The sequence below is a fragment of the Chelmon rostratus genome, chromosome 23 (genome assembly GCF_017976325.1).
Source record: "Chelmon rostratus isolate fCheRos1 chromosome 23, fCheRos1.pri, whole genome shotgun sequence".
NCBI classification, from domain to species: Eukaryota; Metazoa; Chordata; class Actinopteri; order Chaetodontiformes; family Chaetodontidae; genus Chelmon; species Chelmon rostratus.
The window spans coordinates 8,654,657-8,679,945 of NC_055680.1; the positions used below are offsets into that span (position 1 = coordinate 8,654,657).

The window sequence follows — 25,289 nt, forward strand, 5'->3', positions numbered from 1 at the left end:
AGTTGCAGTTTCTAATTTGACTTACTCTGTTTCTAAAATTATCTCATATTAAAAATCGGGTTGTATTGCAGCTGTGTATAGTGCTGTTTTGGAGTGTCTTATATTACTGTTTTCTGTGTTCCTGTACTTTTGTCCTCATCAAAATACAGTACATACAGCCTATCTAAGATAAAGCTTAAGACAAAAACTCTATTTCTTATCAAAAAGAAATTAGACTGAGAGTATGCTCCCATGCTAGCAGCGTGCTAGCTAAAAGAGCGGTGCTTTGGTCTAAATGCTGTCATCAGTATGCCAGTATAAAGTAGTGAAGTACAGTAAATGATGACTGGAATTAGTTTGATGTGGCTTGATGAAAGGTTTGGAGACCACCACAACCTTTAAAATTCATCAAGAGGAGGCCATGAATGTCAGTCCCACATTTCATGGAAACCATCTGTTTGTTAAGATATTTTACTCAAACCCAAAACCCGGGCTGACCCAGTATCAACATTTGCATCGAAGAAAAAAAGTCACCAGATCACCGAATCCAGTAGGATTCATCCTGTGGGGACAATGAACATGTCTGGACCAGCTGACTTTATATTCGCTAGAAAAAAGAAGTTTGACTAAAAATTGTGTTTGGCAGAAAAATAAGTATTTGTTGCATCATATTTATATTGCAGAAAATTGTATTTTAAGGTGGTCTTTACTGGAATAACTAACTCCTATTATTTTGGCACATGCTTTATTTATTCACTTGTTGCTGTGTCCCTCCAGGAGCTGTACACCATGTTCCATTTATTTAGAAATTTCAAAGCTTAGTCACTGCCTAAATTCGTCACAGCTTCCCAACAGTTTATTAATGTAGTTGAAGGTTGCTTTTGACTATTGGGATACTGGCCTGGTGAGTTAGTTCATGATTGCAGTCAGCCCCACAGTGAGGTCACTCTCTGTGACTGTGACTCAGAGGGTGAGACAACCGATGAGCTGGTTGAAGATGATCATTACCTTCGGCTTTGTTTCTATGAGGGACTTGTTCCTCTTGCCCACTCCTCGTCCTCATGACCTTGGAGCCTCTTTCCTGATGCTGAAATACAATGCGTAACAGAGAATCTAAGCCTGTTAAGTGTTTGTACATAATTGCTTGAAAAAATGTCTTTCTTCTTATGCTTTATTGTTTTAGGCCATAACTGAGAAATGCTGTTAAGTCAAGGTCAGTGTTTTGCAGTTAAGAATCGAGCTAACCTCCTCTTCTTTCCTTTGTGTAGGTACTTTGGCAGCTGGACATCTTCAGACGCAGCTTGAGGCAGCTACCTGGACACTTCTGTCTGGGAGAATCATGCATCTTTTGTGCTTTAAAGGTAGGATACAATCCAAAGCATGCAATCTTTGAAACCCTTTCTGATGTTCTTGAGATCAACCCGCAGCCATGCCCTTTAATAGCCGTCTCAGCCGTCCCCAAGGCTCTGTCTCGTTAAATTCTAAACAAGCAGACATTGTTGCTTCACTACTTTTCCAGCTCGTCGCCGAATTCCTCTTATGTTGAAGTCTGTACAGTCTCGTTCCATTTATACTTGGCTTGAAGATGTGATGTTTTTTCTCAAGCTTAAGAAAGTTAAATACTCGTTTTGGGGGTTCAATTGGTAAATTTGTAACAAAGTGCCAACTGTTATATATCATATATCATTCTTCGATGCCCTTCAGAGACGTCCTTCGGGCGAGGAGCTGCTCAAGGCTCTGAATCACGTTATCGCCACAGACTCCAAACAACTTGCAAATTTTGCAAAATTTTATTTTATTTCTTAATTCACTTATTTGTCTTTTTGCATTTTATTTTTCTGCTTCATATTTCTACCCCTTACCATCTCATTTCGTCTGCCCCTCCCAACTTTTATGTTGTATCTCATACGTATATGTTGGGAGGGGCAACGTATATGTTACCCTCACAATTAGTTGTGGGTTTGTGTATCACTGTATGAGCGACAATTATGTAATATATGGAATCTGGTTTGTGCGACCATGCTCAGGGTTCCCTTGCCCAGTATCTCTGCTAGCAAATGGTGCTTCTGACATGTTGCCTTGTATGATCTTTGTATTATTTGATATTTATTTATTTTTAATTCTTGTCTTTATTATTTTTCCCATTTTCTTTACTGTTGCAGGTTGTGGGAGGGCTGGGTGGGGCCAATGTTTAAAAAATTCAAGTTTGTCATCATGAATGTGGCATCTGTTTGGGTCACATGTCTAGACTGTGTATTGAGTGGTGAGGGTGACACAAATGCCTTTAATAAACAAAATGTTCCATTGTCTGTGTGCAATCAAGTTCTTGTTCTCCTCTCCAGGGTATTTTCTCCCAGTTCCAGCACAGTCGGGAGCGCGCCCTGCCCTCTGACAACCTGCGTCACGCCTTGGCAGAGACCTTTAAGGACGAGCAGCGCTTCCAGCTGGGCTTCATGGACGATGCCGCAGAGTGCTTTGTAAGTTCCTGTGGCAACCCGGCTGTCCTGAGGGAGGGAGACTAGCGTATGGAGAGAGGGATGTGTGTGTATGTTTGTGTGTTACCCTGCCACACAGTTCGGGGTAATGCACTGCAACAAACTGTTCGGCGAGGTCACTGAAAGAGCTTCTGTCCCTCCCATCAACCCCTGCCACATTGCCGCTAAATATCATCATGACAGGTTATATAAGCGGCGGAGTTGTGTTTGAATCTCTCTGTGTTGTGCTACCGTATTATGTCGCATCATTTCTGTGCTTTTTTTAAAGTCGATTTCATGCGTCCTTCATCATTTTTACACATCAGTTCCATTTTTTCTGCTCTTTTTGGCACACATTGTTTGTCCAGATCGTGTAATTGCAGTGTAATTTTCATGTCTTTTTTTGCCTTTGTTTTATTTTGACACGAACCATCAAATATAAAACAGGTCCTGCAGCATGTTTTATCCTTCGTTTTTCAACCATGTTTTGTTTTAGCTTAATTTATTTATTTTCTTCTTGTGATTTTGATCACTTCTGCTTAATGACAGTATACCCAGACAACACAGATGCATCCTGATTAAGTCATTTTGAAACCTACCACATAATGAATCTGCTGCACAGAAAACAACTTTGGTGCTTTTTTTTTTTTTCTTTTTCTGACAAGTCCCCCTCACACAAACTGAACAATAACTTTTTACATCTAAGACTGAAGCTTGCATGCCACAATTGCTATCTTTTGTAGACAATCTTAATTCTCAAAATCCCACACAGATCTTCGCCCTTGAGCATTCACCATGTAATGCCTTGGCAGCAGCAAGCTGGTGTAGAATTTATGTGAGGAGTTTGCCAGTGTCAGAGTAACAGGCTGTGAAGTTGTGCCTGTAACCTTTGCAGGCCTACCTTGCAGCCTTAATATTTCATAAAGTCACAAGCACTCCATAGAAACAGGTGGGAGCTAAAAGGGGGTAGAGCGTCTCTTTAAATGCATTCCTTCTGCTGTCAGGTTTACAACATGACTTCTAAAATTGAACTCTTGGCATGCAACAGTGTGTGCCACCGTTCTGCAGTTTTGCTCTCAGAAATACTTATATCAGCGTATATCTCCGTCAAGAGACAACTCCACAGGAACAGAGTTGGAAATATTTTGTCCCATACCTGATCGATGTCCTGTTGTGTCATAGGAGAACATACTGGAGAGGATCCACCTGCACATTGTGCCGGAGGAGACAGACGCCTGCACTTCAAAGTCTTGCATCACGCATCAGAAGTTTGCCATGTCACTGTATGAGCAGGTCAGTAGGGGGTTAGAAAACATATGAAATGCCATGGTATTATGTTATTATTTCGTTTTTTTTACTGCTGCGCCCATCTGTTAAAAGTGTGGTGTTAGAAATAAGTAAATTCAGGCTGATACTTTGCCTTCCTGTTTTCTGCTGTAAATGTTTTGGTTCATAGAGTGTTAGTTTGCACAGCCTCTACAGTAATGTGTGGACAGCCTAACCACCCGAGCCAATATTAGGATTAAGCAACACACACACACACACACACAAACACACAAACACAGACAGGTGCATGAATCACTGTCTGAGACAGTAGAAATCCAATCCGTCATGTTTTGATACTGGGTTGCCCCAGTGGAATAAGGAGGGTGATTCTGGTCAGATACCGTAGTGCAGCAGCAGCAGTACCAGATAAATCACAGATGGTGTACACATAAATTCCAGCACAACACAGACACACACACACACCACCCACACACCACCCTTCCCTGTGGTTGTGATGCCCATCACTGACTCTGTCCCTGTCCCAAACCAGTTCTATCTCGGAATCAAACAGATAATACGCCTCTGGACTAAATCCCTTAGGGGCACAGTCAGTGGATTTTGTTCCACCTCAACTTCAGGCCACCCAATCCAGCAAATATTATCAAGGGCTTTACATGAGTATTGCCCCAGTCAGAGGGAGATTGATAACTTCCTAAATGAAATTGGAAATTGGATGCCTGATAATGTCAATCACTTGAGTTGGTGACTTAAAAGGATGCTGCAGAGCCCACAGTTTATAACTGAGCACAAGGAAAGCAGCAAGACAAGCATGTCATTACAAATTAACAAGGGTTTTAGGTCTTTTACTGTGACTATTTCTCATCTCGCTCTTTTGGAAAATGACATGCTGACTTGATAATTAGTGCTTGACAGCAGGTATGCGTGCTGAAATAACACCTGTGTATCTCTTTTTGTTACTTTTTTTTTTGAGTGATTTTTTTTTTTGTCTCTGACTCTCTCTGCAGTCTGTGTGCCGTAGCTGTGGGGCATCCTCCGACCCACTGCCGTTTACAGAGCTGGTGCATTATGTCTCCACCACCGCACTCTGGTAGGGCACAGGCAATATGAAACTTCCTTTGCTTCCCCTGTTGTCATCTGTACAGCTTCACTCTGTTTTCGCTTGTCATGTCGCTCTCTGCACATTTGTCACAAGGCCATAACTTAACTTTTTAGCTGACATTCCACACAACAGTTTTTATTTCTCTCCACATGCCTTAATCTTTATTTGTCTCTGTCTCCTTTTCTCTTGCTCACTTGTTCTGTCCTGCTGACAATGCGTCTCTTCTTTCTCAGTCAACAGATGCTTCAACGCAGACACGAGTCATTTGGGGAACTGTTACAAGCAGCAAGTACGATTGGGGACCTTCGCAACTGTCCAGTAAGTGGCCTGTGCAAAGTGTTTTAATAAACACATTGTTCACGTTCCCTGAAAGAGTGTCCAGTGTCCTGCAGAAGCCTGTGTCTACAAACAGACTCCATCCTTTGTTGAGTAAAGTGTAGGGATTCACAAAAACTTTGGCCTTTTTCTGTGTCTTTCTTTTCCAGAGCAACTGTGGGCAGAGGATCAGGATCAGACGAGTCCTCATGAACTCCCCAGAGATAGTTACCATAGGCTTCGTCTGGGACTCTGACCAGTCAGACCTCACAGAGGACGTTATCCGATCGCTGGGGCCCCATCTCAGTCTTTCTGCAGTGAGTCAACATTTTATGTGATTTTCACACTTTGCACTTTTTTTTAATTCCTCCAATTTTATTTTGTGTCCTGTAGTTTGTGGAATTCCAACATGAAAACCAACAGAGTGACGGGATGTTTTTCATACAGAGAAAATGTCACCGATTCTCAGATTAAAGATTAAAAAAGTCGTTTTTCAAGACTAAATGTACACACATTTCATTGACCTTTTCATATGAAGTATTTCCAACAGGATATAAAAAATTCTCTGCAGACATAGTTCAGGTTTTCCGAATCCTTTTTGGAATTTTCACATTCACACAGCTGCCGTTTCGTTTTTTTGCTGTGTTAGGGTCAGTTTATTTTGGTGCAATTGAACATATGTGGGAAATAAAGTGGGGATTTATTTCTCTGTAAGTCGGGGCCGTTGCGTAAGCAGTCAACGCCCAATGCCCAGTTGGCCCGCGCCACTGATCAAAAAGCCCCTGCTGGCCTTGGTCAGCTTGTCAAAAAGCCCCTCCCTCATCTCTGTGTTTTCCTGACTGTGTGTGTGTGTGTGTGTGCGTGTGCGTGTGTGTGTGCGTGCGCATGCCTGTCCGAGGGAATAGTCCGTGGGCTGGATAGACGTCACTGAGATGGGGGGAAAAAACATGTGTTAAAGACTGCTTTTGTTGCAGTGTTTATATTCACACATTCTTGATCTTAAGCATGCAGAAATGTGGGCAGGCGTTGCTCCTTTTCTACCCATGAAACCCCATCTTTGCACACACATGGATGTGGTTAGGCTGTTTGCAGTGTTCACATGTGGAAAAATAGGCGCATGACTTCCTAAATATTCCTCAGTAGCCTGTTCACATCCACTGTGCTGGATGAGCTTCACAAGCAAAAAAAAAAAAAAAAAAAAAAAATCAATCAGTGTAGTTCAGAGCAGGGCAGTGCTCATACACTCCACACATTACATAACTTCTTTATTGAAGTATTCAAACCCTTTATTTGACAGCTCCCTCTCGCACGGTTTCAAAGCATACCGTCAGAAGAATTTGTCCGCCGCCCCTCCAACAAGTGTGCTACAAAAGCCTTGATTCATTAGGGGGTTTTTCATGTGACTTTATTGAGTGTTAAAGGGAGCCCTCCACCCCCATCGTTAGCTTTGAAATCTGTTGTTTGACAGAGTGAGAGGGAGACAGAAAGCTGGCTGTGCAGGAAACATGGGAGGGAGAACTCAGTGACTGTCTCACTGTACCCTTTTTATTTATTTCATTTATTCTTTTTTTGCTGATATTTTTCATTATTCATGAAAGACATTCCATTTGGAGATACCACTGTACATTAGTATTTAGGCCATCAGTAAGAATACTGTGGACTACTGTGGGATTAGTCAAGATGTTAAGTACTGCTATGGTAGCACTGATGACCAGCCATTATTTGCACTGATTATCAAATCAGTGCTAGTTCACTTCTTCACACCTTAATCTATAAACAGATGGAGTAACTGATTCAACTCCTTATGAACATCGCTCACATGCCAGCCCACTTACTGTCGCGTTGATGCTGATAATTCATTAGTGTATTTATATTTGTGTGTGTGTGTGTCTGTGTGTGTCTGTGTGTGTCTGTGTGTGTCTGTGTGTGGACACAGCTCTTCTACAGGGTGACAGATGAGCATGCCAAAAAGGGAGAGCTGCAGCTCGTGGGGATGATCTGCTACTCCAGTCGCCACTACTGTGCCTTCGCCTTCCACACCAAGTCCTCCAAATGGGTCTTCTTTGATGACGCCACAGTGAAAGAGGTGAGAAGGGGTGCACTCATCCTGAAATCATTTGCCAATTAAGAATTAGCAGATAAACAGGTTGTAAAAAAAAACCCATTTACTGGTTCCAGCTCCTTTAAACATGGGGATTTGATGATTTTTGTGTTTTCTTATATATCATGGTGATTTGAATTTGGATTTTCGATTGTATGTCAGACAATTAAAGAAATTCAAAGACTTCACCTTCTGCTTACACATTTTTGTTTTCATGGGTTTATGAAGGGGTGTATGGACTCAATGATTTAAAGGCTTTATCTCAGTTTTCTATATTGCATGTTGCAACAAAAAAGGGCTAACTTCTAGTGGAATGTTCCTAGAAGGTGTTTAAATGTTCCTCTAAAATATTCACAGTTTGTGCATCAGGTTGTTGGCGTACAGATCGACCAAAATTTAAAATCTGGACAACTCTGTTCATAATAATGTGCTGTTTTGAGTTGACAAAATGTTTTTGGTTTTTTTTTTTTTTATATACAAGTAGCAGCAAAGAGTCGCAATATCCAGTCTCGTATCTCCACCACCAAGCCTCTTTATTGCCCAATAAGGTCCACATCGATTGGCTTCATGAGCCTCTGGGTTGATGAGTCTTTATGCCACTGAAGAGTCAGCTAACCCTCCCAACAGCTGCCCACATTTCTACTGCAGTTGTCCCACTCCGTCAAGTGTACTGCAGTAGTGATGTGAAGCTTAACCAGATCCCCTCACTGGTTAAAGTTGAAGGGTCAGTGAGAATGCTAAAGTCTAATATGTAGGTGTGTATGCTATCTGTCTATGAGAAACAGGTTTTATTTGTTTGTTTGTTTTTTTGCAGGCTAGTGCTTGTGTGTGTATACAGTGTATATAGGCTGTAAATCCGTTCTTTTGTTCTTTCCTTTTTTTTTTCCCCAAACACTGGATTTATTTCCATTGTGTGCACATGTGAGCATGCCTTTTGTACCACATCCTCACAATTTTCTCAGGGACTGTGGTGCAGCGGCTGGCTGGCTCTGTGTCAATCCATCAGCAGCTTGTGCTGCGTGTGCAGGTCTACCCACCCTCCCCGACTGAGATGGAGGAGCTACAGTGCTCAGTGGTGCCTGCCAAGTCTATACCTGGGTCGAAACTTGCCAGCATTTCTGTGACTCCCCAAGTCCCAGCTGCTAATTGACCGCTGTAGTGTAGCCTGATCACTGCTTTTCCAGTGCATAGGAAATTCTCGGTTTAATGCTGTTGATGAAGTACAGATAACATACAGTTACTTCCAAATCGTGACAAAGATGCCTTTACAGTTGTGAGTGGCATTGTTTGTTCTTGTTGCTGACAGAAATCTAAACACCTGATATAGGAATCACATGTATCTGTTTGTTATTTAAAACTGATGCAATATTAAATGTTAGGTAATGGCAAAACATAGAGGCTACATTTAGATGATGGAGCCAATACAACAGACAAGTCGATGCAAAGATCATTGCGGCCTTGTGGTGAAAGGCTGCAAAGCATTGGGCTTTTTTTTGCAGTGGTTTACATATAGAAAGCATGCATGTTTATATTCCTTCATCCTTCACAATCTGTTTATTTTTACATAAAATTATATCCATCTCTGCAACAATCCTTCTGTTGTGTTTCCTTTGTGTTGCTTTGTACTCCTTCTTCTTCACCCCCCCCCCCCACCACCATCATTTGCTTAATTAAGGAGCACACAAGCATCTGTTAGCCTGCAGCCTGCCTTTGTGGTGCCTCTGTGGCGAGACACGCACCTTACACAGCTAAGCTAATGTGATTGTGTGATTTGGCCTCAGCGTGTTATATTCATTCACAAATTAGCCCGTCACAATAAAGGTGAGGTTTTGTTTTGAAGTTGCCAGTGGATTGCATGAAAGCTGGCGCATAATTTTTAGTTCAGGATTGACTTGGATTGTGACCTTCTCATGATGCCACTGAAGCTGGGTATTAGTGCAAAGTGCTCAGTTCATAAGAAGTTAAAATGCTTTATATCAGATCACAGTTGCACAGCAGAAAAATTGTGATACCTCTTTGTAAAATGAAAACAGATGGGGTCGCAAGAAAGCAAATTATCCTGTTATATGCACAGTCTGGTTCCTTTTATAAATTGAATTAGACCAGGTTCGCTTGATTCTCCATTAGGAAGAGCCAATGTTTTAAATCCTCTTTAATATCTTCACACTAAATCTTTTTTTGAGGGGTTTGTGTATTGTCACACGTAAAGGTGCAGAGGTCTAATGTGCTGAAATCTTCACATGCATGTGCATTGATCGGCTTATTTTTGTCTCCTGCTGTAGATCGGCTCCAGGTGGAAAGATGTGGTCAGCAAATGTATCAAAGATCACTTCCAGCCTCTCCTCCTCTTTTACTCCAACCCCGACGGCAGCGCTATCACCGCAGATGATGCCTCAAGACAAAACAGCAACCATTCTCAACACAAGACCCCAATCAATGGAGAAGTGCAAAGTATGATTGAGTTTGAATTTCTTTAACCCTCTGAACCCAAAGCAGTTTGTGTGTGTTTTTTTGCGTCTGTCTAATTTTTCCTCACTGTGGGCTCATTTTTCATTTTCATTTGTCAGTCCCACACTGCAATGGAAACAGCACAATCATGGCTGGAAGGGAGAACTGTACTGAACTGTACAGTATGAAATGTATTACCTGCAGTATAACACAGTTATAAAGCCATAAATCCTAAAAAAAAAAAAAAAACAGAAGAGAAAAGTACCAAAAAAGAAAAAGGAGATATAAGTATTCGTTTCCAAGTGGCCACAATTGTTACCAACACTGGAAAAAAACTGGGGGCTGCACATGCTGTAGGCTTTTGATGCTCTTGAAATATTTCCTTTTTTACAGCCTGTGCAAATGATATCTCTTGTCCTCTCCTCCTGGCTGCTGGCTCCTCCTGCAGTTTAGTTAACTTTTCACTGAATTGTTGTCACATAACTGTAGGCCAGTCAAGGCACCCCAGTTGTGCTGAGGAGCGCCATTTTTTATGTTTTTTACAGGATCTGGTTAGTGCATTTTGAGACATGAAGAATGAAGTAATCCTGATGGAATATCTCTATTTTAAGTTTGGATTTGCTAATTGGAAATTTGAAAATCAAACAATAACTTATGTTTTTGCATTTTCTGCCATTTAAAAATGGTGTAAATTTGGCCTTTTTTTCTCTTTTTCATTTTTTTTCAAAGAAACATTCCTTTAAAACTGAAAACTTATAGAGTTCAGAGTCTTGGTTTTGTATTGTATACGTTCACTATTTTAACAGTGCCAATTTTTACTTAACGAGGACCCTAAAAAAGAAGGGTGGTCATCATGATGATATTTAAACGTTCTGATCAGAGTTAACATCAGTTGTGTCACTGTAGATGCTCTGTTGGCATCATATTGCATCTAGTAAGATGAGGTGTTGATTTAGTGCCCTTCTATTGAAATGACAACAGCAAATTCCCTAGAGATGCATCCATCTTGGTTATTTGTACTGTGTTTTTCTTTTGCATTCATGAACCATAATCTCATCCCAGGTGGCCTTTTTAATTATCATGCCATGTTGTAAAACACCCAGTAATATGAAGCTGATGTGTGAAGCCACTTATTTTTTAAGTCTTTGTAGTCGTAAAAATAGTGCAGGATGTCAGTGGAATAAAAGAAGAACTGTGAAGAAAGTTGAGGAAGGACTACTGGTTGAATGCAAGCTCAGAGTTTAGCCTCTGTTCACCCAGCTGGAGGTAAATGTTTAACTAAGATGAATGTAATCTTACGTGTAGACATGATGTTTTTTGATGTAAAGTATTTTAATTCTTGCGATGCTGGTGCTTTGCTCAGGTCGTACTTTTACTCCCTCAGCATGCATTTAATTAATTGTAAATCAAAATTTGCTTCATTTACAAATCACTTGAAATGAAATGCAGTCAAATTGAGAGAAACCCCAGCAAAGAAAAAACAGCTCTTTATAGGACGTGTAAAATCCCAGATCATGTTAGTTGCCTTTGCAGGCGGTAATGAAAATTCGTTGGTGACAACAGCTGAACATCTCTGCTGTTTGGATTATATATCCCTGGATTTGTTTGGTTGGGGAGGTTTTTATCCCCTTTAAAGATCCTCCTCCAACTCTCCATGCTGGCCGTGCCCCAGGTCCAAGCTGTGGCAGCCGCTCACTGCCTATCAGAGCTGACAGGGCGCTGGACCAAACTGGATGATCCTGCAAAAACCAAGGAGAACATGTGTGGATTTTGTAATTTACATTCTGTTTCAGAGTTTCAGGTGCAGTCTGTGTATTTGTCAGGATCAAATTTGTGTTTTGTCATATTTACGGTCTTTGTTGGAAAAAGGCAATCCTGCATGTATGGCCATATCTTGAAGATTTAAAGTTTTGTGTGTCCGTTTTTCTCCTCTGCAGGCTTTGATTCTCCAGTTATAGCTCCCAAGAAGCTGGACCTCACCAGGGAGAATCTGAACACTCTGCTGGGTCAAGGCTCTTTCAAACAGAAGACCCCTTCAACCTTCAGCAGGGGCAGTGCTCAGACCAGTGGAGGGCGGGGACCAGGTAAGAGAGGACATATGAATCTGTTCAGAATGCAGGGATTTGTAACCCAGGACGTGGAGGAACACACTGCAGAAGTTTCAATTTTAAGTCTTTTAATCAAGTCTTGAGGAGCTGGAAATCTGTAATTTGTGTACGATATGCTAGAGTGTTTTAAACGAATTGTTCCAACATGACAAACAAACTGTCTAAACAAAACTACGGTTTAAACACACAATATTTGCTTGTAGAAGCAGTGATCAAGAGAGAAACACATGCAATAGGAGAAATGTGTCATATTATGTGGTGGTTGTAGTTTTTAGCCTTGAAAGACTGCTTAATTTCTAAATATTTGTGTCCACAGAGAGTGGTGACAAGCACGAATCTGGCATTGCGAGCAGAGGAAGAGATAATTAAATGTCTTTGCTGTAAAACTAAATCTGGCCATGTTAGTAATACAGAAGGGATTAGGGGCCCTTGTTGAAGAGAGAGGTCACAAAAATCTGCCCAAATCTGCACATGCTTAAGTGCAAGTAAGGAAGAGAGTGTAAATTGAGAAGAAGAGATTTGTTAAGATAAGCAAATGGCCTTACTGGAAAGACAGAAACAAAATGTTGTTGGAGCAGACAATATTGTTGACCTTGCATCTCCTTTGATATTATTCCACCTCCCATTGTTGTGAAGGTCCTTGAGATCTGTGTGTCATTGTTTCCCCTCGCTTGAAAGCTCATTGCTTCAGATGTGGTGTAGGGAGGGAAATCAAATGTCAATACAATAAAATGCCAGGAGATGCTCAGAGCTTCTGGAAGCACCACTATTGACCTCAAAGCTCTGATTCATCATGTCGTGAATCGCTACACATTTTTTTATGCAGTCCCAAAAATATAGTCTTAAAAACATGTAGATGTTTTTGTTTTTTTTTTTAAATATGTCAACGTCTTCACAGTGATTCCTGTTGAAATATCAGACAGCTAACAGAACCATAGTATGTCCACGTTTTCCAGTGTCATGACTGATCATTGCGTTTCAAAGTGAATGACTGCTGGAGACGGGACAGAGAAGCCTCTGTGTGTCCATGTTTTCACCCTGCTGCCTTTCCCCTTAATGTCGCAGAAAATCGACCATATACATCGGAAATATTTTACAGCACAATGATGTTCTGTAAAGTTCACCTCTGTCTACACACTCAGCAACTGCTCTGTGCCTTGGGGGGTACTGGAGTTGGAAACCAGTGAGAAGGAAAAGGATGTAGTGACAATATGAACACTGAGACAAAAATACTTTTCATGGTTTCTGCAGTGGTGGAAGTCCCCACCTGATTCTGCAGAGGTTCGAGTGAGATTGAAAAACAAAATCAGCATGAATTACATGCTGGAATATCTCTTCTGTTTTGCAGTGAAAATTGGCACGAGCGATCCCAAGAGTCGCTTCAGGGACATTTCTCGAGAAGTTGCCCAGAGAGCAGGAGAGGTGCGTGGGATGCATCCATCCAGAAGAGAGCCTGACAGGAGCGGTCAACGGAGGCTGGAGTCACGCTACAGAGGTTGGTCGCAGATAGGTAGTGGATGTATAAATGTGGACAGCACATGCAGCGCCACACATAAACACACATGAGAATTACCAGGCTTTAAGGTAAAAAATCCTAGCCTTTTATTTCCCCAGCCCTTATGTAACCGCCAGTTCAGGAGCAATGTGTCAGTAAGGGGATTAAGTGCTGACGTCTGTTGGAGCCTGCCTTCATCCCACTCTCTCATATTGAGAGCCATTGGTTCCCCTCTCTGTGGTCTAGAGAAGCATTTACAAACAAACATACACTGTGGACTAAGCAGATCCAACAAAACAGTGATGAATGCTGTATCATTTAATTATAGGCTGAATTTAAAATCATATTCCTCCCACTATTTTCACATGTCCCCTCCTTTGTGAGAAACACAAGTCAAGTGTGTGTGTTGGTTCTAATAAGTAGGCTGATTGGTCCACTCCTTTAATACTCTTTTAGTTCGTCACTACTTTCAATTAAGTATCAGTGAAGGGATTATGGAGAATTGCAACATGCTCCCCAATCCACTGTGTCAACAGCCGCGTCCTGTGTTAGCAGTGAGCTCACGTCTCATTATGATTGATAGTAGTAGGCTAAAGGAGGCTAGTGTCGTTGCTGTGATGAATGGTGACGCTGGAGATGACACTACAGTTAATGTAACAATTCACAGCAGCGTGGCTCATGCCTGGCTAGCGCTTGGCTAAAAAGTCTTCTCCAGGAAGGAAAAAAGCTTAGGCAACTTTGCTGCTCATACTGGACTGTGAGTTAAGCCCGGGGTATTTTTAATGTATCTTTCACTGTATCTCTCTCACTGATGGAGACATGTTACTGTTTTTCCAAAATGATCCATGGCCTTGTGTACTGTTGAAACTCTGTAAAGCACACCGGTATCATATATACGAGCAAAAACGTTTAAAATGATTTAACTCTGTCGCACAGTCAGCAAAATCCAAAGCAATGGGGGCGCCATCTCTTGTGGGCATATTTCCAAGGACTGACAGTTATATGTAGCATTATATTCACTTTTTCTACCTTCAAACATGACATTGCCACAGATCAGATTCCTCCAGTACAAAGCATGCAGCCACTGATTAAAGCATTGTCAGCTTAAAGTTATTAAATTGCATTAGATAGATGAAAGTTCCAATTAAATGAGGACTCGCACAAGACAAGTTTACTTTCATGGAAAAATACTTGTACGAGTACTGATGCTTTTTTTCCAACTATAACACCACATTTTCCATGAAAATTTAATAGAATGATCTTTTTGATTTTCTGCACAAAATTAAAACAAAACCTCTGCAGACAATTGAGCTCTGTTCGGAAATGTCACTGCCCTGTAGATAAATAAGGGTGTGTGGGCGCATGTATAGTTTGACACCAGTTTCCTGGAAGGATGTCTGGCCATATATTTTGAAAGTGGCTATTATGGCTGGAAGTGTCCTTGGAGTAGCAGACACACATCCGTAACACACTATCATGTGCAGACATGTCAGATGGCATTTGGAAATGCATGTACAGACAAAATACACCACCAGAGTGGAACCTTTTATCATCAGTATCTGCATGAATGTCTGTACGTGAGCTGGCTAGCTTCTGTTTACACGAGGGGTGAAAATCGACTCCTGACGGTCGTAATTTACACCTCGCTGTCATCCGCAGACACAAGTATCAGTAACCCTGATGTTGTCATGCCCCTCCCTCACTTTCTGCCCAACCTGCACCTTGCTTGAGAGCACAGCTTTGTGTCTTGGTGTCAATGAAAGTCTGTTTTTGGTTTTGTCAAATTTAGCACTATCTTTTGGCATCAGGACCAGGAAATGCGATCAAATGATATTTCCCTCGTGTACAACACTCTTTAAACAAAAGATGTTTAATTGCTACCAAATTTGATTTGCTGTTTAGAGGAGAGGAAAGTTAAGTGGATATATTGTAAAGCTTTACAGTCTTGAATCATTGATTAAAAGCATATGTTCAAAGTGTGTTTTGCTGTTCTCATAGTTTAAGCTCTCTTCCTGTGTTTAAAACCAGATCCAGGTCAGGACAGGACCTACTCCCGCTCTGCCTCCCCTCCGGAGAATGGCTTCAAACAACACCTGGAAACTCGGCTGTACAGCAGCCAAGGAAAAGGTCCCAGTCGGACTGAGCGAACACCTCACCTTGGTGGACGGTCCTCACATGAGCCCCCTCGCTCTCACACGAGGGTCCAGGTGTTGCCGAGCGTGCCCAGCAACAGCAGTGGTCACCGCAGCCGGAGATTAGACCAGCTCTCCAACGGATACGATACTGACAGCAGCCAAGACTCCCGAGAGCGTCCTGGAAGTGGGGGGAACAGCCGCAGCAGGTCCAGCCGCCCGTGGAAGCCCATGCGAGAAGCGCTAAATGTGGACAGCGTTTTAAGTGGCAGCAGCGGTGGTAATTCGATAAGTCAAGAGCGAAGGCAGCACAGCCCCCGGAGAAGACCCAGTAGTCAGTCGCCCTCCCGTGACCGAGAGCAGGACAGAGATTTTACGTGGGGAGGCCGAGAAGAACGCAAACCCAAGAGCCTAATGACTATCTATGAGGATGAGCAGAGGCACGAAACTGGCGGCAGCCGGAGCTCCCTGGACTCAGATGGCCGGGGCGGCTACAGCGACAAGGACCGGTCAAAGGGCTCAGCAACTCTGAAAGTCCGGAATGACAACTGGAAGATCCAGCGAACTGAATCTGGTTATGAAAGTAGTGACAGACTAAGCAACGGCTCAGCAAATCTTGACTCACCTGTGGTGGAGAACCTCTCTTCCAAGGACCTGCGGCCCATACCTGAGCTGCACCTGACAAGGTAAAATGGACATTAGATCTAGATTTTTACAAGCCAAGATGCAAAATCTTGGCACCGCAAAGTATGACGCAGAAATCATCACACAATTTTTGCTGTGTGATGCCTGCGGCACAATGCTTGCTTTGTCATCACATGCCCGACTCATTTAAGGATCTGAGTCTCAAAAGTGCTGCCATTTTTAAATTATTAAACATTACAAACAAACTGTTCTAAGAATAGCAAGACCCATTTAACATAAATGCACACAAGGCAGATGCACCAGCCTTATTATGCTGGGCTGTCACTTGTTGGCTTTGTAGTACAGGTCTTGTTTGGAGATAATGATCCCCACTAGCTGACAGCTCCCGTACTCAAAGGGGAGATCCAGCAGATCGCTGACTTCCTCAACTGCTAGTGCATTATTCAAGCCTATCTCTTGAAAGTATTTTGGTAAAGTGCTCCTTTGATTAATAATTCTTCAACATATAGTTCAGATGTTCTGTGACTCTGACTCTGAAGCCACTGAAAATGTAGAAACTTCTGAATATTATTTTGTTTTTTTCCCACCAGTTTTCATTTGGCTTATTACAACATTTTGATGCATTTGATAGCAGATACTTAAAAAAAGGACACCACACATAGTGCCACATAGTAAACATTACTAACAGCAAAAGGAAAGAAAAACAGATGTACATGTGCTGAAGAGAATGTTGCATGAATTCATATCAGATTACACCACGGTAAGCCATTCATGATAGAAGTACATGTTTAGACTGAGGTTGTGAGAGTATTTCCACTTTTTTGCTCACAGCACAGGTCCCTCTTAGCACTTTTAAGTGGTTGGTAAAAGATCAAGCTGAAATATCTTGTGGCGATCCACAATGCATGAGTAATTGAATTTATTTTGTATTTCAGGGATCACTTCCCTCAGAGAAGAAGTGATGATTTGAATGCTGACATATTGCACCCTACATTTTCCACTGGTAAGCAACTCTCTCACACTTAGCATAATTTCTTATTTCTGCACACCAGTAACTTTGCTTTAGTGAAGGATAGGGGTTTCATTAGAACATAACAAAATGTAAAATATTGAGCCATGATTTTTGTAATTTCCACATATAAATCCAGAAAAAATATAGATTTTTTTATGTGTGACATTGTGGAAATAAGTCACAAATTTAAGTATTAGTCTTTAACAAAGGCTGGGCCCTGGCATTAAAGAAATTTCCTCGACCCAGTAGACTTCCGTGTGTTGTAAGAATCTGAAACATTAAGATAGTACTAAGCAATTTCCTTGATTTATTGTTCCATCAGTAGTGTTAAGGTCACAGCCTGATTGAAGGGATACTGTATGGAAATAAGTGTGCGTTGGTTCCTCACTGGCTCGCCTTGACCTTTTTCCTGAGTAAACTTTATGTTACGCAGCACGTAGAGAAATGTCCATGGTTAAAGGAAACATCAACCAAAGTAGAAAACTGGCCTTTCAAAATGATATTGGTTATCTCCTTCAATGCTAAGTGAAACACTTTCAACTTCATCGTCAGGAATAAATCCTCCTTCACACAAAAAAGGAAAAATGAGAAATAGTGGAAAAAAATACAAAACAAAATGTCATGGACTTTATTCATGCAGTGAATAATCTCCTCTTGCACCAGAAAGTACAACTTTTAGATCAGTGGGGATACAAAATCTGGGGAAGAATCAGTTTGGACATAACTACTGTTCTGTAAGAAACAAAAATCTGTATAAAAACAAGAATATGAGTCATGTTGCATAGTTGCATTAACAGTTATTTTTATCTTCCAGACAGGATGGAAGGAGATTAGATGACATGAATAGCTCTAGGGGGTTTGTCGCCTGGACACCCTTCACATTCTTTATCTAGCACATGCTTGCTTGTGTTACACAGTATCAGCACACAGAAAATATCTTCTAAATTAACAAATATCTCGAAAAATGCCTCACTAATTCCCTCAGCAGGAATACGCTGAGTTAATCCTGAATAAGAGGCGGAGAGGAGTGAGCATGTAGGGGCCACCCAGCTGTGCCCAGCCGGGCAGAAAATGCCATGACTGGGCCTGTCAGAAGGTGGTATTCAAACATGATGCAACGAAAATGCCGTTTTGTAGCACTTCAGTTATTTCAGGGTCCCAAAGAGTTATGAAATACAGCAGAGAAACAGCCGCTACAGTTGTATCTGTCTTTTAGTTTTATTCAGAGTTAAAAATAGCTCTCATACAAGTGCAGTGAGTTGGGGAAACCGAAGCAGAAATGCATAGTGTTGAATGCTGGTCTCGTCATTTGCCTGTGAGCATCTGCACATGCAGAGCGGTTCATGTGATAGAATCCCTGGCAAAGCGACAAATGCTTCCGTGTCAGGAGTGGTTATTTATTCAATGCTGCAATAAATCATATTTGATATATTTTTGTACAGTTCTTTATAAAGCATTTCCCCTGAAATGATTTAGACTCATAAATTAGTTATGATGTTCAGAGTCGATTGGACAAACCCAGACTCAGTACAAAGGCGTTTGTAGAGTGTTGCATTTTTATATGAAGTGCACGCAGTAATGCTTTTATTTACTCACTCAGGCAGTTTGCCCCCTAGTGCCTTTAGGGAGATATGACATGTGTGTGTGCAGATCAAACATTGAACCACATTCAATCACTTGCCCCCTCTTTGATTTGGAAAATTTCTGTAGATTTTTGTATTTTGAAAGTATCTGCACCTGTATTTTAAGTTAGTGTTGATTAATTTGAATGCTTTTGTATGGCAAATAATTAATTTTTAAACCTGAACCTGCCTTTGAGGTCCTTTGAGGTTTATTCTTCAGTAGCTATTTTAAAACCCGTACAGGATATTTACGCCCAGCTGTCTGCAAATTGTATTGACAAGCTGCAGTAAATGTGTCCAAAGTCAATTTGGCCTAAAGTCAGCAGTGGTAGTCTGGCTTGAGCTGCAGTTTCAGAGAAGGCTGAGCAGATTCCAGTAGTCCATTAAAGTCCAAAATCCTTTCTAAAAGCACACAGATGTGGGCGGGCTGTTGTGAGGAGTTCAGTTTACATTTTGACCACAGGCATTCACTCTTATGACCGTTTGTTGCATCAAAGAAGGTGCGTCTAGGGTCGGGGCCCTTCTTAGTTACTTAATGACAACCTTTTGTCCTTGTTGTGAATAAATCTCATCGTGCTGCATGATAGCAAAATGGCAGCAGAACATCCTTTCGATAAGAGTGTGACAGGTCATAGCTCTCAGGAGATCGGTGAACTTCAACCTGCTATCTTGACAGTAAATCACACCTTTTTTTCAATTTGTCCTGATTGGCCCCCACAGTCATCATAAAGAGCCCATAGAAACACACTTGAGTGGCTGTTAGGACTCATCCTCAAAGTTATAATGATATAAACAGAAGAGTTGTCTCCTTAACTTTGCCCTCATATTCATAAAATCCCATATGATCATAGATTGTACTAAGATAGTGTCCCTATCTGAAACAATGCTTGTGATGCAAAGTTCAGAAAAAGATTTTTAAAAAAGGGGGATCATGGTGAATTTTATCCTTTATCCGATTTAATGGATTTGTTATCCGTTGTGTTTGTTTGCAAAGTGTGTCCATGAGCTAGCATGTTGAGAGATGTGATGAGACTCAGCTTAGCCCCTCTATTGATGCCACTCAACAAGCTAGAGACTGGTGTGATACCTCTGGTTTGCGTTAATGTTCCCATGCCTGTCATATCAATACACACAGAAACAAAGGCTATTCTGAAGGATTTTTAAGAATTTATGATGACTTTTCTGGAGTTCCAGCCACTGACAGATCAAATTGTTGAAAACTTGACATTTTTTGCATTCTTTCTTCCCACGTAGTTCGGGAATTTGAAGTACCCCAGACAGCAGAACGCAGAGAACTACAAATCTCGACTTGACAGCCTTCGAGCTGAAATGTGTAGAGTTTTTGTTTTTTTGTTTTTGTCTTTGTCACAGCAACAAAACTTCAAAGGGCTGTCAGGAAATTTTGCATGTACGATTTATGAAACCCCAGGCAGTGTTTGCTTTCATGGTCTGCATAGAGGCAGATTTTCTATTTCCTGTGGGAGTTTTACACTCTGGCAGCTGGAATAATTGAAATGAAGTCAGGTCACTTCTCTGTTCGCCTTAACTCATAACTTTTAGCGGGTAAGAGCTGGCCCCAACAGGCACCTCTCTTGGACCTTCCTCGGAGTGATCCTTTATGCTAAAATAAGATTAGAGACAGGTGATTTACATGAGTAGAGTGTCTTTATACTCAAAAAGTGTTTAAAAGATGGATATATAGTCGCACACACAGCACAGCTGCTCACACATTGAGCAAATGGAAACAGATATGTATGCATATGAGACAAATGCACTTTCTTTTATCCCATTTAGCACCTTGGCTTTATGCTTTCCACTTAGCATGGGAATGTCAGTGAAATTTTATTGCACACCGCTTGGTGCAGTTTAAATAGTACATTAAATGCCACTGAACCACAGCCTAATCCATGCAATCACAGTACATGGACGGTTTCCCAGGCAAGTGCAGTAGGCCATGTAAACAGCAGGACACCTTGAGTACATCTGTTTTGCTGGCGTTCCCAGCTGTAGCAGTGATCCCAAAATTCCACAGAAATGAATGTTTTCAGCCAGACTCTGAACCTGAAGAACTGGATGGAATCATAGCGATTATTTGATAGCTGAACAATCTTTTGATTTCAACAGTAACAGGCAGTCTTGCAACCCAACAACACGGCCTCCTTGCTGTTTTGTTATCCAGCTGCTTTCTCCTTCTGGCTTTCTCTTGGCAACAGCACACGTGACCGTAAAGATGAGGGGATTTTCTCAGAAGAAAGCATTGTAAACTGCATCCCTTTTTTGTTTGCGAGAATGATATTGTTACGCTTGCTTGCCAACATTGCAGATCAGCGTCATCAAATTGTGAATTGCCACATGGACTTAGCGGCTTAAAAATGCAATAGTGTTGTGGAGGGGATCTGGAGTCTGGAGTCTGACCCCGGCGTAATTGCATGCCAGCACAAAGGATTTAGCCACTAATGCTCTGAGAGAGCACAGGGAAAAAAAGGAGGGGATGCTGACACATCACAGATGGTCCTCAGCCACTCACTCTCTTCCTTGTCCTGTTAGTCAGCTGTTGTCTGTCTCAGGCCTTGTAAATCACACCCACCCTGCTAACTTGGCTAAGCTCCACACCAGCCCCCACCGAGAGACCTGTTTCTAAATATGCATTTTTGCTCGCTCCTGTTAATATCTCAAAATGATTGCAGCACAATTCATTGACATCACATTATGGCCTGATTGACCCTAATAGGTTTATGGAATTTTCCTTTCTTTCATTAGTCCTCATATGTTCCAACTTTTAAATCTGCCAGAGTTCATTCAGGGTCTTTATTGTTTCATTAGCACTGTTAGCTCAAAGCCAACGGGGCCTGGATATGAACCCAAATTCCCTTTGAGGGGCCATGTTCTTTGGCTGGATCAGACAGTCAGAGTGGTACACAGGGGGCCTGAGGGCACTCTGCCAGACTAGCTGCTTTGATACTTCCTCTCCCAGCACCAGGCAAAGGACCTCACCGTGACCCCTGTTAGATAACATGTCTTTGCTGGAGAGACAGAAAAAAAAATATTGTAGCAATGTTCAAATAAAAGTCCATGACAGATGTTACCTAGCTCTGTTTTTGACCATCTGGTTGTGATGAGCATGCATGTATAAATTGGTGTGTTGTGATATAAAATGCTCATGAGGTTTTATTATTGTCTAGGTGAACAAGGAAGAAAATCTCCAGATCTACAAGACGCAAACATCCTGTCTGGTCAGCCAATACACAGGTAAAAAAAAGAAAATTGAATAAGTGAGTTGTAGGAGTTGATTTGCCGCAAGGACAGTTAAAATCCTGATGCTTGTTTTTTGCTGTGTGACAGAAGAAGAGCCTTCCGATACACTCCTGGGATCCTGGAAAAGAACAATGGTCTGGACAATGAACGAGAGGAAGATGTGGACGGCAGCCCTGTGAGCCCTGTGCCTCCTTACTTGGCAAAGACCAGCAGCTCTGAGTGGAACAGCTCAGATGACCTTGCTGGACCTTTCTCTGAACAAGAAGAGACTGGCACTGTTGCCTACGGTGACCCTTTCTCGCACAACTATCCCCCACCTTTACCCCCCAAGACCTTTGGCAGCAGCCACGCTGACCCATCTGGCGTTCACTCCCAACCGCCGGAGGTGCCATCACGGTCGAGCCCCCGCAATGAACCCAAAAATGGCTTGTCCCCCCTCTCGCACACCACCCTCCGTCGGTGGATTGAGACACCTGCCGAGCACAGGCTTTCATCAGATGCCAGCTCCAAGTCGGGGTCGTTGGACCAGGACAGGAACGATCTGTCGGCCAGCGATTGTGACGAGAGGTTACCCAGTCCAAAGCCCGGACACGAGGACGGTACAGACTCCCCTGGCCTGACAGATATGGTCCTTCCCACCACCTACTTTTCTGTGGATAACTGTATGACGGACACTTACCGGGCCAAGTATCACAAGAGGCCTGCCTTGTACATGAAAGCAGAGGATCATACATCATCAGGGGAGAGTGATGTTGAAGGGAGGGGGCTCCCTTTGCCAGATGTTCAGCCACCAGAGCCTTCCAAAAGCAGATCAGAATCAGGTACCGTAGCCTGTTATTGATGCTATTCTCACTATTTTCATCACGTTTTTAACTTTTTTAAAATGTTTGCATTGATTCAATCTTTGGCTTTTGTCTTACAGGATATTCTACAACGAAGACCACTGCAAAGTGGAACCCAGTTACTCCAAAGGGACTTGATGAGCATGGTTACCTATGATTTTAATAAAAGCATCAATAGACCATGTCTGATCCAGTGACTGGATGCCAAAATGAACTGTTATACACTATGACTGCTACACAGTTTGAGTCCTAACTGAGATTTGAGTATATATACTTTTGTCATAAAAGAAAGTTGGACATAAAACTGGATGCTGAAGAGATTGTAAAAAGAATGGCAGGTGTCCTTTAAAGCTACAGTATCACTGTTCTGGTTTGGAAGTTTTGAATGAATAGTGAATTTGCACAGTCGAGAGCAGGTACCGAGAAAGAAACACATTTGCTGTTGATCATGTTGGACTTTTGGAGCAACAAAAGCAAAGGGTTGGGTTAGTCACAAATGTTTCCGAAAACAAGCCACTTTACCACATGAGATTATTTTACATGAAGAAATAACCGATGTCTTGCAGTACTGCTTTCTCTTACTCCATGGAAGCTTTTACTTCTTGAATTACTCCCGTTTCAGTGTTATGAGGTGTCTGCTCCAGTTCTATCTGTTCTTGACATTCGCACCTTTCAGTGGGTTTTAAAGGTTCTTGTAATATTCAGAACATGGGTTTTTTTTGTAAATTTTGGAAAGTAATTCAAAATTTTGGGCACTCTTAAACTTAAAAATGGATCCCAAGGATCTGTGTGAATGTGACACTCCAGGACACCCACATTGGTTTTTGGCTGATGAGACCTCTTCGCAAGACTCAGATTCTTCTTGGTACAAGGAGTTTATTGACCTCCGCAAACAACACGCATAGCTTTTTCTTTTGTCTTTTTCCCTTTTTCTTTTGTCCAACCTTCAAGCAGTGAAGGTCTAACATACCAAAATATCTCTTGCCACCAGTGTAGGTGTCCAGGGGCTATAAGGCAATGAATTAATATGTCAAATTGATTGCTGTTGGTTGAAAAGTATCTGGCACATAAAATTGAGGCATGTTCTTAGCTCCTCACAAACACCCCTGCACGCATCCCTTCATCCTTACGCATTTACTGTATTTTTTATGTCTTTGCACTGTATTTCTGGTTGATTATTTTACTTTCCACACTCCTTGCAGTCGTAAACTTCAGTTTTCTCTTAGCTGAATCAGTTTTTTTTTCTGTCCTGTTTCTTAAAAGTAGCTCCGATTAGCAGCAAGTCTGCACTGACAGGACATCTAGAGTTAGACAGGGCTTGCTTTTGAGGGGGGTTATTATATATATATATATATATATATATATATATATATATATATATATATATATACACATACATACATACACATATATATGTGTATATATATATATGCAACAGACTCTAATGCACAGTGCCTTTTGTATTTTTCTATGTCATGACAAGGATAAATTAGAGCCATGGTTTGTACAATTCTTTGATTTTAAAGAATTTTTGTAACATTTAATTTTATTTTTATTGATTAACAATTGTTAAATAAATGATTTTATTTAACCACATCTGTGTGTCAAGCCACGTTATGTTCAAGGGCACAAACTTGAGAACATAGCAGTGCTGGTCTTGAATCTTTATTATTTAGTAGGAGGAAATCTGGTCTTTGATCAATGTGATGATTAACATTGTCAATTAGTAGATAACTCCAACTGAAACAAAAACGGTGGTCATTGAATTCAACAAATGTTGGGAAGTATAGTGGTTTGCTGCCACCTACTGTTATGTATCCTTAATGCACCTTCTCATATAAGTACTGGCTGTGCAACAAAAAATCCCCAGGCTGCAAAGCGATGTGGAAAACAAGTCAGAACACTTGTGTCACCTTTGACTTTGACGCAAAACCTTCAGTGTTTCCTGCTGTCATGTCTTTGGGTAAGTTATGATCTGTTATGCTCATTTGAACACAAATGTGTTTCACTTGTGTTTTATATTTTCAGTTCATTCCCTTACTTCATTAATCATTTGAATCCTGTGTTTTTTTTCTTAATAAATTACGCATAAACTGCATCAACATAGTGTATAAAAAGTAGTACAGGTGGCTATGAACATGGACGGCTATCATTCTCTCCAATGGCTTCCTGGCACCTTTAGATGCCAAATGTAATACGTCGTTTTGCTCCAGATTGTTAACATTCAGTCGATATTTTCCCCCTCTATCGTCGGATCTTGCAATTTTCACAAGTTTACTGTTAGTCTCATCGGACATGACTTCTCAAAAAGCATCAGTGAGCAATACTATAAAATTCTGATTTTAATGCAAGCTACTGTCTAAAACCCAACATACACAACAGTGTATTTTAGGCACATTTGACACTTAAAGAAATTATGCAAGCTTTTGCATCAGCAGAAGGCCATTTTCTGCCCTTTCCACCTTTGGCTGGGGA

The 25,289-nt window shown here is 41.5% G+C and overlaps 1 protein-coding gene across 4 annotated transcripts in view; it reads left to right on the plus strand.

The window, feature by feature from the left end:
• LOC121626314 (inactive ubiquitin carboxyl-terminal hydrolase 53) overlaps positions 1-24,395 on the plus strand; it is a 39,759-nt gene extending 15,364 nt beyond the window's left edge. For 3 of the 4 annotated variants that reach the window (XM_041964757.1, XM_041964756.1, XM_041964755.1), the window contains exons 3-17: positions 1,248-1,340; positions 2,322-2,456; positions 3,636-3,746; positions 4,745-4,827; positions 5,073-5,157; positions 5,325-5,471; positions 7,091-7,240; positions 9,538-9,706; positions 11,641-11,787; positions 13,160-13,306; positions 15,335-16,124; positions 17,019-17,086; positions 21,900-21,966; positions 22,060-22,793; positions 22,895-24,395. In XM_041964757.1, coding sequence (XP_041820691.1) covers positions 1,248-1,340; positions 2,322-2,456; positions 3,636-3,746; positions 4,745-4,827; positions 5,073-5,157; positions 5,325-5,471; positions 7,091-7,240; positions 9,538-9,706; positions 11,641-11,787; positions 13,160-13,306; positions 15,335-16,124; positions 17,019-17,086; positions 21,900-21,966; positions 22,060-22,793; positions 22,895-22,971 — 3,003 coding nt within the window. In that variant the 3' untranslated portion in view covers positions 22,972-24,395. The remainder of the gene's footprint in view (positions 1-1,247; positions 1,341-2,321; positions 2,457-3,635; positions 3,747-4,744; positions 4,828-5,072; positions 5,158-5,324; positions 5,472-7,090; positions 7,241-9,537; positions 9,707-11,640; positions 11,788-13,159; positions 13,307-15,334; positions 16,125-17,018; positions 17,087-21,899; positions 21,967-22,059; positions 22,794-22,894) is intronic. The other variant, XM_041964758.1, reaches the window with a different exon arrangement.
• Positions 24,396-25,289: the final 894 nt, after the last annotated feature.